The sequence below is a fragment of the Trichechus manatus genome, unplaced genomic scaffold, assembly GCF_000243295.1.
Source record: "Trichechus manatus latirostris isolate Lorelei unplaced genomic scaffold, TriManLat1.0 scaffold00003, whole genome shotgun sequence".
Taxonomy (NCBI): domain Eukaryota; kingdom Metazoa; phylum Chordata; class Mammalia; order Sirenia; family Trichechidae; genus Trichechus; species Trichechus manatus.
In genome coordinates, this window is record NW_004443939.1 from 8,740,814 (window position 1) to 8,760,482 (window position 19,669).

The following is a 19,669-nucleotide window of genomic DNA, read 5'->3' on the forward strand; positions in this document are numbered from 1 at the left end:
GTTATTAATTCAACAAATGTTTTTAACTGACAAACTTTAGACTAAACATTTTGCAATTTTTGTGGTGGTTCTAAAGAGGAATATATATAAAAAATTACTCTCAAAAAGCTTATAATTTAGTATAAAGATTTTATATATATGTATACATATATGTGTATGTATATGTGTGTGTGTGTATATGTATATATATAGCTATGCTATAAAGCAGGGATTGGCAAACTAGTTCATGGGTCAGATCCAGCCCACCACCTGTTTTTGTACAGCTTGCAAGCTAAGAATGGTTTTTACGGTTTTAAATGGGTGAAAAAAAATCAAAAGTATTTCATAACCTGTGAAAATTATATAAAATTCAAATTTCACTGTCCATAAATAAACTTTTATTGGAACACAGCAATACCCATGCATTTATATTACTTATTTTCTATGGCTGCTTTTGCTCTACAATGAAAGAGGGCAGAGTTGAATAGTTGCAACAATGACTGTATGGTCCACAAAGCCTAAAATATATACTATCTGGCCCTTTAAAAGTTTGCCAACCCCTGGTATAGCGCATATAGTGCTTCAAGAACAAGGCTGAACAGATTATTAAAGTTTGAGATCAGGGAATTGTCACTGATATATGATACGGGCCTTAAAGAATAAGTAGGAGTTTAATAAACAGAAGGAAAGGATATTATCATTTAAAAAAAAAAAAAAAAGATCCAAGAAAGGCCCAGCAACAGGACAGTACAAGATTTGTTTGGTAACGGTGCAGAAACAGAATCATCAAGACTTAACAGCTAAGTGGATATCAGACAAAAGAAGAAGGAAGGAAAGGATGCCTTAAATATTGAGCCAAAGTAATTAGGAAAATGGTAGTACTATTAACAAAGATAAAGAAGTCAGGCAGAGAAGAGGGTAGGGAAGAGGGTCAGGGAAAGATATGTGGGAGCAGCAGGTCACCCAAATGACTACATGCAGAAGGCTACTGAAACTACATTGTCTGTACCTCAAAAGGAACGTTTTAAATGGAAATAAAGAATTGAGAACAATCCATATAAAGATAAAAGTTAAAGTAGAAGCAGGTAAGATTATTTAGGGAGAGAATATATAGGAAAAGGATAAAGGGCAAAACCTTGTGGAATGCTGTCATTTAAAAGAAAAAAAAATTACTACAGAAAAGGAGTGCTCAAAAAGGCAGAAGGAAACTGAGATAAGACCATAAAACAAAGATAAGAAAGAATGAAGTTTTAAAGAGGGCAAGGAAAATGCTATACAACAGCATTGAAGAAAGACTGTTTTTTTTAAGTAGGGGAAAGACATGATTGCACGAGAAGAGATAATTGATTAAGTCACATTCTGGAAGAGGCTGAATGAGATGGTTTGAAAGCAGAGGTAAAAAGGAAGTGGGCTATTACTACCTTTGAAACATAAGAAACGGCAGGTCAGTACCGGATAATTTTAGAAGAGTAGAGAAGTTGCTGGATCTCACGTTGGATGGTCTCAATCAACCTAATAAAGCAAGAATGCTGAGAATAAAGCAAATAGAAAAGAGGAAGGAGCTTGAGGGAGGGGGAGAAAGGTTTAAAATAGTAGTGCTGAATGAGACAGAGACGGTAAAAAAAAAAAAAATGAGAACAATAAGGTTTGCCAAGTGTGGTGGGACCAAAAGGAAATAAATTACTGTAACCACATCATACAATAAAATAACATCAATTTGTGATGATCCTGACTGATAAAATTTTGTGATTTTCTTCAACAGCATTCAATAATCAAAAAAAGCAGAAATTAAAAGTTATTCAAAATTAGCAACTGTCCAAATGTAAAGTCACTAAGTCAAAGGATTATTGGCTGTTGAGAATACTATCAATTTAAGTGACTAATGGGTTCAAGGATAAAAGGGAAAGACCGAAGAATCAGAGGCCACAATGATAATCAATAACAATACAATAAAAATGAAAGAATCAGAGAATTAGATAGAAAAGATGTTTTGTGTACAAAGTCATATATTTAAGATGTCCACAGAGAATGACTGTGCATCTACAGGTTGAAAATTGTAACTGTGATGTCAGCTGTCTTGAATTTAGCACATTCAGTGCAGCAAAGCATTTGGTAAACACACTAACGTGAGTGCTAACAATGCCACTGAGAAGTGAGTAACTTTGAAAGAAATATTTGAATTCAGTACCTGTTATGATATACTACGGCTGTATAGGCTTCCTTTGAAAATTCTGAACAGCTAGATTTACCAAAGATTACCTGTAACAAATAACAGCATGTTGAAACTTTGTTATAAATGCTGGATGTTTCATATTTATGTAAGAATTTGTCCAGTTATAACTGAGAACAATGGGCAAAAATCAACCCAATGAAGAACACATAGATCAATGTGCCTTACTGACATTCATTAATAAGTTCAACTGTTTAAACTGCAAATTTTTCGATAGACCCATCTGACATTCAAACATTCAAATTTTTTTTCAATTATATTTATATCTACTAGGCAACAAGGAACATTTCCTTCCTTTTCCTTTTTCTTAAAGAAGGTGAAGAATTCATTTTTAAATCTGGATATAACATACAATGTGGAATTTATACAAGTATGATCCTAAAATAGTGGCAAAAATCTACTATATAAATTGGTGGCTTCTCCACTAAAACAGCAGTCATTCTGAAAGTCATATATAAATTACTTATAAATGATATTTAAAAAATTCTATTTTAGGTCAAGTTACATGTCCTTTGCATCTAACACTCCCTGTGGCTACTCTGCAATAGAAGAGGTGCAATACACTTTATTCTACTCTGTTTAAAAAAAAAAAAAAATCCACCACAGTGAAAAAATACAATCCTACTTTTGGAGAAAGTCTAAGCTTAAAGGTAAAATAATTCAACCTTGTATCTCTGCGTCTTAAACTCTAACAGGAATACTGTGGTTAATTAGGGCTGCTGATTAGATAAATAGCTTAATGATGCCAAGGTCACAGCTGATTCCTATGTGAGCCAGTTAGGCTTGCAACGTTTTCTAGCCATCGGATGCACTCTTAAGTTTGACCAGCCATCTCTACATATGCATGAATAGGTATATGGATCTGTCATCACACTTCCATCAACATATCTGGTAAAACAACTCAAAGTTTAACCTTTATATAAAGGGAGTAACTGGCAACATCCTTAAACAGAAAGAACATACTAACAGGTCTTTATGCTTCTTTGTGCAACATTTCAAGCAGGATCTTATTTTAAGGGTATGCGAAAGTGGAAATAATTATGACTTTCCCAGCTACATCTAATTTCATCATTTTGCTAAAAATACCTTACTATGTTCTTATAAAATTCTTCTCCAGTGCCAGGATTATAAGGTTTATAATTTTATCATACTCACATTATCTGACCAAAAAATTATCTTAGGACTCATATGAATAGTCCTTATTGTAAAAAAAATAAGCACACACACAATATATTTATGTTTATACACTCTTTCAAACCAGCCATTTACATAAGCATAAAAGCATCATATTTTCATACAACTAGTAATACACAACTGAAAGAAACACAGTACCTTTTTCATCCCCCTCTAGGAAGATATCATTTTTTACCGAACAAGTCATTTACTTATACTTATGTAACATGAATGATATAAAGTGGGCAGTGTTCCTTTATTAACTATTTGACATGTATTTTTAATTATTCAACCACATGGACTGAGCTTCAATTATGTACCAGGCACTATGATAGGTGCCGAGATAGAGACATGAATAAGACATGGTCCCTGTCCTCCAGGAGCCCACAATCTAGTGGGTGAGATGAAGAAATAACCATATAAATCACAAAGTGATAAGGCCCATGAAACAAGTGAGAAGAGGCTGTAGTAGCATCAAAGAGAGACTGGTCTAACTGACATGTGGGGCGGGTGCAGCTGGGCTCTGTAAAGGAGGCAATATATAAACTAAAGTAAGCACTGGTAAAAGTTCAATAGGCAAACAATAAAAAGATTATTTTACATACACTACATTTGTCATAAGCTAAAATTCATATAGCAATTCACATATAAGTTGACAAAACATCTATCTTCACAATCTAGTATTTTTCAGCAACTATTTTAGTACACTCATTCCCTTAGCAGAAATGAAAAGCTATTAAAGATACAAAATGCCAATTCCAAACTGCAAAAATAAATTCTACATTTATTCAACAAATATTTATTCAGCATGTATTATATTGCAGTGATCCGAAATAGCTGCCAAGGAGAATACAAAGATGAATAATTTGTGCCCACTGCTGTCATGGACATCTACAAATGCTGATGAAACTGAGGCAATAGGGAATTTTAAAAAATCTATTTCTCCTAGTAAGTGAAAAGTCAGAAGCACTTAATACAAATCACTCACATGGAAGGATAAAATAAGACTGCTAACGATGCACCTACTTCTTCGCTTATTTGCGTTCCACTAAAGTTCTCAGAGGTTGAACATCTACAAAAATGGTGTGCTCTTATGGATGCAACAAACCCACTTCTAGCCTAAGGAAAGAACTGTACACATGTTACTAACTTTAGTTGAGCCAAAAATCTGCTTTCATAAAACTTAAGTTTATTAGTGTCCAACAAATTATAAGTGATAATGTGGGCAGTCAAGAGTCTCCCCAGCTGGCCCCAGTCTATTATTTCCCACTTATCTTCCATTGCTCTGGGTCACTCGCAACTCACCACTATACATCTGTTCATGGACTTTCTCCCACTTGAAATGCTTTCCTTCCCCTACCATCCCGACCCACTGACACTGACATTATAACTACCCTTCAAGTTTCAGCCCAGATATACCTCCCCCACAAAATACTTGCCTGTTACCTCCGCAAGGCATACTCTCTAACCTCTGAACATATATGCCTTTGAATCTCTATACCAGTCTTCTAATAATTAGCACATATGTTGGTTCTCAGCATGGGCTGCATAATATACTCCTTTGGGGAAATTTAAAAATACTGATGCCTGGTTCCCAGTCCCAGAAATTATGATTTAATTGAAGTGGGATTCAGCCTGGGCATCATTATTTTTAAAAGCCCCCCAGGTGAGTCTAACTTGCGGCCAAGGTTGAGAACTACTGCCACAGCTTCTCAATCAACGTGGGAAGAGTCATACATATTAAAATCACTAGGGAACATTTTCAAACTATAATACAGCCTCATATACCACCCATCACCTCCCACCTTCCTTACCTGGCCTTTCATTCTAAAGGAGAGTGAGAAGAATCAGAACCACAGATGCCAAGAGTAGACAGTAGGTATCTGTACTTCAATAAAGTTCCCTACATGATTCTGACCTCTCTTCTGAAAGCTACTATTTTACAATTATATGTGTTTGTTTTATAGCCCCTAAATTACAAGTTTCATTCATCTTTATATCTTTGGGAAGGCATTATACCAAGTCCTCAAAAAGTAAATAAGACTTTAAATACACTCAATTATCTATAAAGAAAGAACTTTGGATTAAAAGATCATATTATTTTCCAGTCTGGAGCTTCCAACCAAAAGATAACAACAACAAGAACAAAAAGCCTATCTGAACCATATATGAGGAACAGGAAAAGTAAAGAACATTTCTTACGGGCATGGCATTGCTTGAATCCTCCCCGTACATAAACTGGACTTTCACGGTTATATTTCTGGCAGAACCCTGACGATTGGCAAAATTGAGACTCTGAGGGTATATGTAGAGAAGATTTCTGTGAAGACAACAGTATAAATGATGAATACATATATAAAAACACTACATATCACTAAATATCACTAAATAAATAGAAGACAAATATTGAATTATTAGTATTTGCTAGCTATCATGCTAGGTATTTTCATATACAACATTTTATTGTATCCTTAGAGCCATCATTCAAACATAATCCAATTTTGCAGATGAATTAAGGCCCAGACAAGTTAAGTGATTTTCATACACAACTATCTTATTTTTATGCAAATAACACACACTTTCCACATTTGTTTGCCAACTGCTCCCTCCCCCGTGAGGTATTTTCACAAGTACTGCTATGCCAATTATTTTTTGCATATTGCTGTAAAAAAATCAGCATACAGCACTGACAAAAATACCTTGCAGGAGGAGGAACGGTAGGCAAACACCATAGAAGGTGCACGTTATTTGCATAAAAATACTTTAAGTAAGTGGCAGAGCTGAAATCTCAGCAGACTTTGAAAATCATACTCTTTCCTCTGCAAAAGGCTTCTAAAAAATAAATGAGTATGGACTCAAATATTATCAACAAGTTAAAAGATAGTTCTAATATTATCTTAATTCCTCCAAGCAGATATAAATGGAATGGCATTTATAAATATAGCTTTTTTGAATAAATGTGATCAAGCATTTAAGAGGTGTAATATTCCACATTATTGCTCAAAGAAAATTATGACAATATGGTAAATATAATAGTTTTAGGTAGTTACTATAAGGCAATCACATTACATTCTGCATTTATTTGGCTTCATGTCCAGTTGGGAACATCAGATCTTACACAAACTACAGTAGCTCCTGCTGCCAACAAAGAAAAGAGAAATAATTCAGGAAAAAAGACACCAAAAGAAAGGGCTAAAAAAAGTATATGAGTTACCTTACCTGAAGACTAGCGCTGAGAGCTAATGAACAAGCCTTCAAGCATAATACAAACCAGAAAAAATAAACAAACCCATTACCCTCGAGTCAATTCCAACTCATAAGGACCCTGCAGTACAGCGCAGAACTGCCCCATGGGGTTTCCAAGGAGCGGGTGGTGGATTTGAACTGCCGACCTTTTGGTTAGCAGCCAAGCTCTTAAACCACTGCACACGAAGGCCCCTTCAAGCATAATAAAATCCGGCTAATCAACTGCTGGAAAACAGGTTTAAATCTTCAGAAGGGTAGTAGGGCAAAATAGAAATTTTAAATGAACACACCCTTTGGCCCAACAAAACCCACTTCTAGCATAAGGAGAGAACTGCACACGTGTACAAATGTATGTGTTCAAAGAAATTCACTATAATATTTTTGATAACAGAGAATTATAAAGGAACAATGTTCATCAGTACCGGATCAATTAAGTAAATTAAGATACATTTAATTAAGAAGGAGCCCTGCTGGCATAGGGGTTAAGAGCTCGGCTGCTAACCGAAAGGTCGGCAGTTCAAATCCACCATCTGCTCCTTGGAAACCCCATGGGGCAGTTCTCTACTCTGCCCTATAGGGTTCCTATGAGTCGGAATCGACTCGAGGGCAAGGGGTTTGGTTTGGATTCTGTAACAGTGGTTAAGAGCTCAGGCTGCTAACCAAAAGGTCAGGCAATTCGAACCTACCAGCTCACTCCTTGGAAATCCTATGGGGCAGTTCTGACCTATAGGGTCACTATGAGTCAGAATCAACTCGACAGCAACGGGTTTTTTCTTTTAATAAGAAATATTATGGAGTGCCCAAAATGACAATGTGCAGCAGTATTCATTGACGTGGAAAAAGATACACAGTATGTTGGATTAAAAAAAAAAAAGAGTTCCAGAGTAGCATGTATAGCAGCAATATCTTATTTATGGAAAACTGTGTATATATGGAGAGAGAAAAAATGAGAATGAAATCTAAAAGGATATTTCTGAAATACTAACAGTGGTTATCTCTGGGTTGTGATGGCTTTTACTTTCTTATACTTTCCTATTTTGTTTGAATTTTTTTTTTTTCCAGTGACGACCTATGATCTTTACAATCAACAAAAACAATGAAGTAGTTTCCATGGTGGGAGGGTGATGTCGTCTTTGACAAATAAGCATGCAATCAAGAAATACTCAAAGAAATTGAAAAGAGTCAGCTGCACTCAAAATAGACAACAGTGCAGAAGGCAAATATGGGAATATTCTGATTTGTCAGTTTACTAATCAAAAGAACTAAAGATCAAAAGATGACTATGACTGACTAACCAATGATTTAGGAAATAATATTGGAGTTATTATTCCCTCTCCTTGAGCATAGAGAATGTGACCCAGATGGAGCTGGGCTCACAAGGACTCACAAGGACACATCAACTGGGCCCTGAGGTATAAAGACAATAGCTAAGATAATCTTGGAAAATATCTTCTAGGGAAACTTTCACATAAATCCAATCAAACAGAACACAAAAGACTTTCCATTCTTATCTTTTTCTATTAGCATTTAGTGAATAGAAATTTGTTGGACCAATGAAGACCCTCCTGACTCTTTACTGAAACCTGTACCAATGATTGTTAAGAAGGACAATTCAAAATGTAAGATCACAGTTTCTAGCTAATCTGAAAAGGCTAAACTTTCAATGGTTTTGCCCATTTGTAATGTTAATATATACTGATGGCTCTGTAACTTTGGACTGTGTTCTTTGGACTCTGTTCTTTGGACTCTGGCAGACATGGCTGTGGCAGCATGCTTGTCCATTTTCCCATTCTTGCCTATTCTGTAATATTCTTTGGACTTGGGCAGACATGGCTCTGGCAACATGCTTGTCTGTTTTCCCACTTTTGTCTGTTCTGTGATATTTCCTTGGACTTGGGCAGACATGGCTCTGGCAGCATGGTTGTCTGTTTCCCACTTCTGCCCTTTTGAATGTATGCCAAATGAAACTTTCTTTTCGCTTTACTAGACTTTGTGATGTTTTTATCCTACACCACCACTGAAGTCATCAAATAAAATCTGTATAGGAAATATTTACTGATTTCTCACCAAACGTCAGGCACTGTGTTGGGCACCAGGGAAATAAAGGAAGATTAAGAAGTCATTCCCTGGTCTTAAGAAACTGTCTAATGGGACAGAAACATCTATAAACATGAAGTGTTATGAATGACTATAGGATAAAAAGATAGGTATTTAGCTAACAATGGGGAAGTCTTTTCATCTATAAAATTACCCATCTCTTTTACCCACGTGATTTATTTGTTGAAGAAACTAGATAATGTGTTCTGTAGATTTTATTGATTGCATCCCTGTAGAGTTATTATTGATTGCATCCCTGTAGTGTTATTTAACATGTTCCTCTATGTTTTCTGTAAACTGGCAGTTGAAACTAGATCCTTGATCATATTAAGGATCAAAGTTTTTGGCAAGATCACTTCATAAATAGTACCATGTACTTCCATCAACAAGAAAATGGTTGTTTCTCTTTTTGTACAGTCAGTAGAAACTGATTGGTATGGACTGAACTGTGTCCCTGCAAAATGTGTTGTAAATCCTAACCCCTGTACCTGTGGAGAAGCCCTTGTAGCACAGTGGTTAAGAGCTGGGCTGCCAACCAAAAAGTCTGCAGTTTGAAACCACTAGCTGCTCCTTAAAAACCCTATGTGGCAGTTCTACTCTGTCCTAGAGGGTCCTATAGGGAATTGACTCAATAGCAAAGGGTTTTGTTTTGTTTTGTTTTATACCTGTGGATGTTTTTTGGGACTAGGGTTTTCTTTGTTATGTTAATGAGGCTGTGTCTTAAGACAATCACTTTTGAGATATAAAACAGCAGATCAAGCAAGCAAGCAAGGAAGCACAGATGGGGGAAGACAGATGCCACACACATGGACCTCACCAAGGAATGAAGGAACAGAAGCTGAAGAGAGACAAGGACCTTCTCTGAGAACTGACAGAGAGAGAGACTTCCAGACTTCCCCTGGAGCCAGTGCCCTGAATTCAGGCCTCTAGCCTTCTAAACTTGTAAGAAAATAAATTTGTTCTTTAAAGCCACCCACTTATGGTATTTCTGTTATTGCAGCACTAAAAAACTAAGATACTGACAATTAATGCCTAGATCCATTAACTCATTAGGGGTTGCCAAAAGGTAATATCCTATCATTCCTTCTTTATTTAAAAGCTGAAATACCTCTCCAAAGAGCACTTTCTCTCATCTACTATTCCCTTAGCCTGTGATACAATTCTTGCATGAGAGACAGGAATAAATGCTTGACTCTTTTCCTTTATTTGCCAGTTTTCAAAACAATAAGTTAGTTAAAAGCAATCAATTAAGTCTTTTTTACTTTAGCATCATTAATGAACTCATGAGTCAAACACATTTGATGTGCTTTGATACACTGCAATTATTATCCATATCAGTGTTCAAACTGTACCATCTTTGGCAAATGAAAACCAATTATAACTGTTCCCGAGGGCTTTGGATTCAATTGTAGTAGTCTTTAATGGCTTCTTGCTTTCTGTTATGACAAGATGTTCCACTTCTTCTTGCACATTTCCTGTGTCAGACCTGGAATCAGCCATTTCTCCAAGGAGATGTGGTTTTTTTATGAGTGAGGAATGTTTTTCCAAACCACAGTCTGGGCACTCACTGTGAGTTAGTCATTGTTTCTAGGCCATTTAAGTAGAAAGAGTTAGGTGAAAAACAATTTAAAAAGAAATACATCCTGAGTTCATACTGATATTTCCCATTCAGATTCAGGACTACAGGGTTTTTATCTAATTTTTTCTATCTTGCATCTATGTATCATTTTTCCCATGTTCTCAAGGACACCAACTATGAGAGAATTAGACTATCAAGTACTCATCCATGTTGTTCTAAGAATGGAGTCTTATGGAACTCCAAGAGTCTGTGGTCAGACAGAGGAGGATAAGCCTGCAAAGACGACAGAGGAGACACCCACAGAGAGGCAGGAGGAAAACGATGAGAGTGCAGTGACACAGAAACCAAGGGAAGAAAATGTAAGAGGAATGAAATAGTTAAGTGTCAAATGCTACTCAGGGCCCAAATGAGGTAAGAACTGAAAAATGTCCATTAGATTTAGCAACATCAAAGTCACTGATAATCTCAGGCTCAAACCAGACAGTAGCAATAGATTGAGGAGTAAGCAGGAGGTAAGAAAATGAAATTAACAAGTGAAATTCTGAAAAATGTAGCTGTGAAGGGGAAAAAGATAAAGCAATAGGTAGAGACACAGTATTGAGATTATGGAAGTTTTTTAAAATGAGAAAAATTTGGGCTTGATTAAATCCTACATTAAATACTAGAAGAAGAACATAAGATTCCTGAGATGGTGAGAGAAAACAGGATCCAAACACAGGATAACGGATTGGCTTTAATTATAATTCTTCATTCTAACAAACATTTACTGAGTAAGCATCCACAATGTGCTAGATAATGAGAATATAGAGATAAAAGATGAAGTCCTTGACTTCACAGAAGTCACACTCTACAGGGAAAATCAGACAAGCAAGTAATTATAATGTAATATGTCAAATGCTATGAACACGGAATATCTGAGAGCCCATAAGAGGATTTGATATTAAATAATCTGTCCACAAATTTCAATGAGAAATTTGCAAGTAGGATAGATACCCAAAACACACAGAAAAGGAAAACATACCATGCTTCCCTCACTTGCATCCCCTTCAGAATCTCTGCACTGGGATAACTGGGAATACTATTTTCCTAGCTTTGTGGGTATGCATGTGGCTGGCTCCTTCCCATTTCAGAAAGCCTCATCTTTACCATACCCCCATCACATTAATTTGTTACTTCATTCATAACACTTACATAATCTGTAATTATCTTATTCACTGATTTATTACTTCTTGTTTATATATCTCCTCTAATAGAGCCAAAACTCCATTAAGTTAGGGACCTTATCTAGTTAACTGCTATATCCTCCCTGCCTAAAACAGTGCCTCGTATCTGTTGACTGAATGAATAATACACAATGCACACAAAAATTTAGTTACTTAACTCTTCTGGCAGTTTAAGTTCTAGGTTAAATGGGAATTGATTGAACATTATCTTTAAGCTATGTTTGATTTCAAGTGGAAGCAATATAATTTTAAACTCAACTGGTCACTGAAGGTAAAGGACATGCAATTGAACCTAGATTCTTTTTCAATTGACTATTAACTCCACTAATAACACCCAAATAGACCTAGTAAGTCTTTACTTTGTATTAAAAATACTCCTTCACAGGAATTTCAAATCAGCAGAGAGAAGGTACGTTAAAAAATGTTGAGACAGCTAATGAGCCATTTGGAAAAAAAAAGATGAATTCATATTCCAACCCCTCACCAAACTAAATGTAAGATTAATCAAAGGTTTAAATCATAAAATAAAACCATAAAAGTACTACAAGAACCTTAGAGAGATCATATTTGACAGACGAGGCAGGCATTTCTGAGCATAAGCCACAAAAATCATGAGGCAAATTTTAACGCCTCTACATAGCAGCTAGCTGATATGATAAAGATGTAAGACAAATGACAAACTGGAAAACATTGTTACGTATATGACAAAGAGTTAGTATCCATAATTTGTAAAGAGTTCCTAAAATAAGGCAGAAAGTAGAAAAACAAAATAAAAAATGGGGAAAGGAATTATATACATACCCAGGTAATTCACAAAGACAGAAATACAGATAACCAGCAAAACAAACAAGATATAGATTTGTCTACTAGATTTATCGACATTTGCTTGCTTTTTCACTCAAAGCATCAGTAGAAGTATGTGGGAAAAGAGACACTCTTACATAATCCAATAGGGATGTAAACTGGTACAATCCTTTTAAAGGTTGACCTGACAAGCAATCACAATTTAAAAAATGAATTCCTTTTGACTTAACATCTATGAACCTACCATATGGAAATATTTATACACATATATATAAAGACATACTTTGTGCATATTGTTTGCAATTAGAAAATTGGAAATAAATGATCATTAACAGGGGACTGGTAAAATTAAGGTGCATCCATATATAGAAAATTGTGCAGCCATTAAAAAGAATACAGTAAATCTATAGGTACTCATACAAAAATATTTAAAAATATTAAGGTCTTAAAATATATTATCTATAGAACTCATGAGATACATCTATGCATATATATATATACATCACATGCATTATATATAACATAATCCCATTTGTGTAAAATAAAAATTATGTTTAGCCAGTCATCCAAGGGATCTACTATGATTGACCCCAAAATGTTAATAGTGAAGAGTCAAGATTTTTCCTTTTTACGATTTTTTTGCAAAATGTGCATTTCCACAATAAGTACTTTCAGCATTAAAAAATTAACATTTATTAACATCAAACAAAAGTGAGTAAATAAATAAAATGGATCCTTCAAAGTTCATTCATCTCCTGGACCTATGCCATTCAATAAAATAATCTCTAGTCAGACTATTGAGCACTTGAAAGTGCCTAGTTCTAGTTGAGATGTACTGTAAGTATAAAATACACACCAGATTTTGAATATTTAGTACGAAAAAAGAATATAAAATATCAAATTAATTCTATACTTATCACTTGTTCAAATGACAATTTTTTATATATTAAATAAAATATACTATTAAAATTAATTTCACCTGTTTCTCTTTAATATTTTTAATGTGACTACTAAGAATGTTTAATTACATATGTAGTCCACTGAATATTTCTATTGGACAGTGCTGTTCTGGATAAGAAAGAAAAGGGGACCTAAAATAAAAACTAATGCCAGAGTAATATATTAATATAAAAATTTCTATTTATAAATTGATTTTCTCAAACACTGCTTTCAGAATCTTTCTACCAAACATACTAATTCAAAAAAAATTATACTAGCTTAAAAGAAAGAAATTAAAAGAGACACTCTGTTCAAAAGAGCTAAAACGCCTTGTGTTTTATTTAGAGGTCGTATCTCCATTAGATTGCACAACCTGGAAAAGGAAGGATAAAGGACTTTGCTTTGCTTGGAAATTAAACAAGGCTCCCCAATGTCTTAAAATTCTAAGTAGTAATTCTAAGAAATTTTGTAAATTGGTTCTTAAAAACTAAGAATCCTTATGTTAGGGCCTCAGGTTGCTTTTAACTTGAATTTATTATTTTCTTTGGCATAAAAATTTTAAATGGTTACAATGTTACTGGTTGTATTTGATCAGGGTTCTATTTAAACAGGCACAAGTTCAAGCAAAGATTAGGTTCTGACTTTAACGTTGTGTACTCAAATGGCTCAGATGGGAGACATTAAAAGGCAGATGAAAACTTATTTATAAAATTACTACTTTCATTATATTTCTCCATGCCAAAACTCTTCTGCAGCTTGTACTTAGGCAAATTACTTACTTTAATTACATTCAATAACATTAAATAAATAAAACTACCATGGGGAAAAAAAAAATCATTGAGATATTTCTACCCAGAGGAAATACTATGAACTAAGAATGTGATCGTTACCTCTTATCTGTCAGTGTTACTTGTGAGGAACTGCATAAATTGTGCAAATAGTGTTAGTATTCTAGTACAGAAACAACATGGAATGAAATTCCTTCACACAGCCTCTCTTTGATATTAGTGCCCCAGTTACTTTCATGCACTAGAAGGAGCTACTCTTCAAATTCCCTTCTCTAAAAAGGAACCTCCTATACCAAAAGGTGGTAAGCTTTGCACTTGGAAAACTTAAGTATGTTATGACTTTGTCATTCTTCTTCATTCGATAAATGTCATTGTGTTGCTACAGCATGCAAGAGACTGTGCTAAAGCCCTTCAAGGGATATAAAGAAAAAACAGATCTAGATCTTGCCAATAAACAGTGTATTATGTAACAGAGGAGAGAAGCTGGCCCATGTCAATTCTCTCTCAGCTAACAGGTAGATGAAATATTAGGGTTGATAATTTTAAGTCAGAAGAGTAGAAAGTTGAGAGAAGTTTTGAAATATGCCCTTCATGATCAGTGATCACAGTTGTAACTTATCCCCTTAAAGAACAGTGAGAAAACTCAAATTTCTTCTCTAGTTCAAGAAGCACTTTTGTAATTCCTTAATGTGTGCCAGTGGGAAGGGTAAAATGAAAGCAAAGAAAAAGGAAAACAGTTGTTTTTCTTTTTCATTAATGGACGTATTTCTGTACTTTTATTTACCTGTGTTGTTTATTTCCGCTACAAACAGAAATACTTACATGGTTCTGTACTGGACAAAGGAGGAGCCCTGTGGCATAGTGGTTAAGGCACTTGTCTGCTAACTGAAAGGTCTGAGGTTCGAACCCACCAGCCGCTCCACAGGGGAAAGATGTGGCGGTCTGCTTCAATAAAGATTACAGCCTTGGAAAGCCTATGGGGCAGTTCTACTCTGTCATGTAGGGTCACTATGAGTTGGAATTGACTTGATGGCAACAGGTAATGATATTGGACAATTAGAAAAAGGATACACAGGCGAATTAAAAGACACAATTCCTTGTACTTATCAAGGTCCAAGAGGCCAAAACATTAATTCAGAACTCAGAAAACTTAGATTCCAGCAAAATTTCCCAAATAACAAAGAACATATAATCTTATGTTAGCTTATACAGAGTGTTATGATAATGCAGCATTGAGAATCATCAGGATCACCTGAGGGAGTGGAGAAAGGATTCACAGACAAGCTGTTTTTCTTGTGATGGATCACTGTTGCCAAAAGAACTAAATACAATTTGGGAAATGCATACTTAATTCACTAATTTTTCCTCAACTTTAATGATCAATTTACCAGTCAAAAGAGTTTGTTTTTTACTTATAAATCTCTTTAAAAATCATGAAAAATAAAACGAGTTTTTAAAAACATGTAGATTCTGCAACACTGAAAGTGCACTATACAACAAAGTTAAATACAGTAAAACAACTTCAAATTACCTATTAAGTTAGTTACTCAATTTCTTTCACTTCATTTGGTATTGATCTAACTCTATGTGGCAAAAGGTTACATTCCTACACGTTTACACAGCTTAATGATTAACTATATTCACCTGCGCACCTTGCCTTTTATGTAGCAAATAAGTTATATAATAGCGTTTAGAGATCTAGGTCTGCTTAGAGGAGAAAACTAGCTCCAAATTGCCTAAAAATTGAATAGTTAGGATTCAACATGTACACAATTAAGCTCTTTCTTTTCATTGTCCCTCTAGTTATTTCCTCCAGAATTGACCAAGACTATTCGTCATTTGATTCTATATCTCCAGAGCCAAAATCAAGATTTGCTATGTTAGATGATGTAAAAATTTTAGCAAATGGTCTCCTTCAGTTGGGGCATGGTCTTAAAGACTTTGTCCATAAGACTAAGGGCCAAATTAATGACATATTTCAAAAACTTAACATATTTGATAAGTCTTTTTATGATCTATCACTGCAAACCAATGCGATCAAAGAAGAAGAAAAGGAACTTAGAATAACCACATCCAAACTACAAGTCAAAAATGAAGAAGTGAAGAACATGTCACTTGAACTCAACTCAAAACTTGAAAGCCTCTTAGAAGAAAAAATTCTACTTCAACAAAAAGTGAGGTATTTGGAGGAGCAATTAACTAAGTTAATTCAAAATCAACCTGAAATTCAGGAACACGCAGAAGTAACTTCACTTAAAGTAAGTAAAAACCAAAGAGGGTTCTTGATTATATTTTCAATGTGGATCTTTTTAAAAAATATTTCTAACACATGCTATTTGATAACTGGTTGCAAATATGCTCTCAAGGAAAAAGTCTGGAGAAAATAAAATTTCCCACTGTGATTTCAAATTGGTTTTTGTGTTTTCCAAAAATCATATATGAAAACAACTAAACTTTACATTTCATACAAAAATTACAAATCAGTTAAGTAATAAAATTTAGAACACTAAATTATTACAGCATTGCAAATTATTGGACACAAGTAAAAAGTTAAAGAAACTTGAATTTAAAACCATTCTTCCATGTTTAAAATAGTTAAAAGTAATAAAGCAAATGGTAAGGCTTTATTCCTATTAAAAAATTTTTTTTCAATTACTTCAAGTAGTTTGAAGTTCAAAAAAATCAAATTTTAAAGATGGTACATTTCAAACAAAACATAAGAACAAAGGTATGTACTATCTGAAAGAAGTATGCACAGAAAAATTATTCCCAATATTCATTTTTTTAATCCATCATTAGTTTTAAAAAATTAGATTGTGATAGTGTGTAACAGAAAATTTAAAAAAGAAAATTTCTAATCTAACAAAAAGAGAGGAAGGAAGGGAAGAAGGAAAGGAGAGAGGGAGAGAAGACAGGAAGGAGAAAAGAGATGGAGGAAGGAAAAGAGGTAAGGGAGGGAGGAAGGGAGGCAAGCAGGGAGGTGGAGAGAGAAAAAAAGATGCATTTAACCAACCTACAATCTATGTGCAGACTTTTATAGAACAACAAGATAACAGCATCAAAGACCTTGTCCAGACCGTGGAAGAACAACACAGACAATTAAACCAACAACACAGCCAAATAAAAGAAATAGAAAACCAAGTAAGTCAATATTTCAATGGTATATACAGTCATTTACATAAAATTTAGGTTTATAAAAACATTAGACTCTCAAATTATTTAAAAGTTTTAACTGGATAGTGAATAAAATGATAATATCAACATTAACTGTTAAAACTGCAGGCTCTGAAGCTAAAAAACTACTGATATCTGGGTTTGAATCCTGGCTCTAAAACTTACTGTGTGACCTTGAATAAATTACTTAACCAATCTGACAGTTTCCCGATGTATCCTAAGAAGATAATAACATAACCTATCTTATCTGATTACAGTGTGAAAAAAATGAATTGATTCATGTAATTGATTCATCAATGTAGCAGCCAGAGTGACCTTAGTAAAACTAAATTAAATTAGATGATGTCTCTCTTTCCTCAGAATCCCTCAGTGGTTCCCCATCTCACTCATACTGGCCCCCAAAACCTGAAATGACCTGACCCTTCATTACTTCACTGACTTCCTCTACTCTAGTCATACTGGCCTCCTCACTGTTACTCAAACACTTCGAACATGTGGCAACCTCAGGGTCTTTGCCCTTGTTCCCTCTGTAATGCTTTTCTCCTTGATATCTGCATGGCTAACTCTTTCATTTTCTTCAGGTCTTTATCAAATTCTGTCTTTAGGTCTTTATACAGTTCTCAATGGAACCTTCCCAGGTCACCCAATCAAAACTCACGGTCCTCTACTCCCATTCTCGAACTTTCTATCTCCTTCACTACTTTCTATTACTCCTTAACACTTATACCTATTTCACACAATATATATCTTAATTATTTATGTTGGTGTCTGTCTCTGATCTAGAATGTAAGCTCCATACATACAGTTAGCAGTCAATAAATCCTTGTTATTATTTTTATTATAAGAAATTGTACAACTCGATGACTAAAGTTCAACACCCAACAGATTACTTATTAATCTATCATGTAAATAACTGGCTAGGTGAGAGAGGGAGTACTTGTTTAGAATAAAGCTATGTTAGAATATAAGCATTCCAATATATAGTATAATATTTTAAAAAATAGTAGTAGTACTCTTAAACAGCCATTCAAGAGGATTCAAAATATAATACAGACTCAGGGAAGTTGGTAAAAATTTGCTCCCAAGAACTATAAAACAAAATATTATTACGGATTTCCACAAAACCACCATAATATCATTCAATGTCTCAGTAATTTTATGACTCAGTTTTAGTAGGTAATACCAATTGTCCAAAGAAGGATTTTTGACAACTTTTGATTTCCATAAATTCCTTCTCAGAAATGTTATTTCTTTTTTATTTTTATTTTTTACTGTACTTTAGATGAAGGTTTACAGAACAAATAGTTTCTCATTAAACAGTCAGTACACATATTCTTTTATGACATTGGTTAACAACCCCACGTGTCAACAATCTCCCTTCTCGACCTTGGAAGACCTTTTTTTTGGTAAAAATATACATAGCCAAAGTTACACCATTTCAAAAGTTTCTACATGTACAATTCAGTGACATCCATTACATTCTCCCATTTGTGCTGCTATTCTCACTATACTTTTTCAAATTATTCCATCACCATTATCTTCAATTCACTGCCCCCTAGGCTTCCCATCAAACCTTTTGAGTTGCTGTTATCAATTTGATCTCACAGAGATAATTCTTTTTTTTTTTTTTTTTTTTTTCGGTATCCTAGATGAAGGTTTGCACAACAAACAGTTTCTCATTAAACACTACACATATTGCCCTATGACAATGGTTAACAACCCCATGACATGTTAACACTGTCCCTTCTCAACCTTGGGTTCCCTAACACCAGCCTTCCTATCCCCTCCTGCCTTCTAATCCTTGTCCCTGGACTGTTGTGCCTCATTAGTCCCATTTTCTTTTATGAGGCTGTCCAATTCCCGGCTGAACAGTAAACTTTGGGAGTGACTTTACCGCTGAGCTGAAAGGGTGTCTGGGGGCCATACTCTCAGGGTTTCTCCAGTCTGTCAGGCCAGTAAATCTGGTCTTTTTTTTGAGTTAGAATTTTATTCTACATCCTTTTCCAGCTTTGTCCAGGACCCTCTGTTGTGATCCCGGTCAGAGCAGTCAGTGGTGGTAGCTGGACACCATCTAGCTGTACTGGAATCAGTCTGGTGGAAGCCGTGGTAGCTGTCGTCCATTAGACCTTTGGACTAAAATCTTTTCCTTGTATCTTGTTCTCTTCATTCTGCCTTGCTCCCGAAGGGATGAGACCAGTGGAGTATCTTAGATGGCCGCTCACAGGTTTTTAAGACCCCAAGTCACTACTCACCAAGGTAGAATGTAGAACACTGTTTTTATAAACTGTGTTATGCCAATTGAGCTAGATGTTCCCCGAGACCATGGTCCCCACAGCCCTCTGCCCAGCAACTCAGTCCCTCAGGGAGTTTGGAAGTGTCTATGGAACTTCTATGACCTTTCCTTGTACAAGTTGTGCTGGCTTCCCCAGTATTGTGT

General features: G+C 35.0%; 2 protein-coding genes across 5 annotated transcripts in view; one reads left to right on the plus strand and one right to left on the minus strand.

Moving 5' to 3' along the window:
* Positions 1–19,669, minus strand: part of DOCK7 (dedicator of cytokinesis 7) — a 288,307-nt gene that overhangs the window by 136,903 nt on the left and 131,735 nt on the right. For all 4 annotated transcript variants that reach the window (XR_002823979.1, XR_002823980.1, XM_004369004.2 and 1 more), the window contains exons 15-16: positions 5,585–5,702; positions 2,168–2,238 (exon numbers count right to left, since the gene is read on the minus strand). Coding sequence is in view for 2 of the 4 variants with exons in the window: in XM_004369004.2 (XP_004369061.1) it covers positions 2,168–2,238; positions 5,585–5,702 (189 nt within the window). In the remaining 2 variants the exon portion in view is untranslated. The remainder of the gene's footprint in view (positions 1–2,167; positions 2,239–5,584; positions 5,703–19,669) is intronic.
* Positions 15,041–19,669, plus strand: part of ANGPTL3 (angiopoietin like 3) — a 13,685-nt gene continuing 9,056 nt past the window's right edge. Inside the window, exons 1-2 of the mRNA XM_004369008.2 lie at positions 15,041–16,316; positions 17,089–17,199. Of these exons, the coding sequence (XP_004369065.1) occupies positions 15,822–16,316; positions 17,089–17,199 (606 nt within the window). The 5' untranslated portion in view covers positions 15,041–15,821. The remainder of the gene's footprint in view (positions 16,317–17,088; positions 17,200–19,669) is intronic.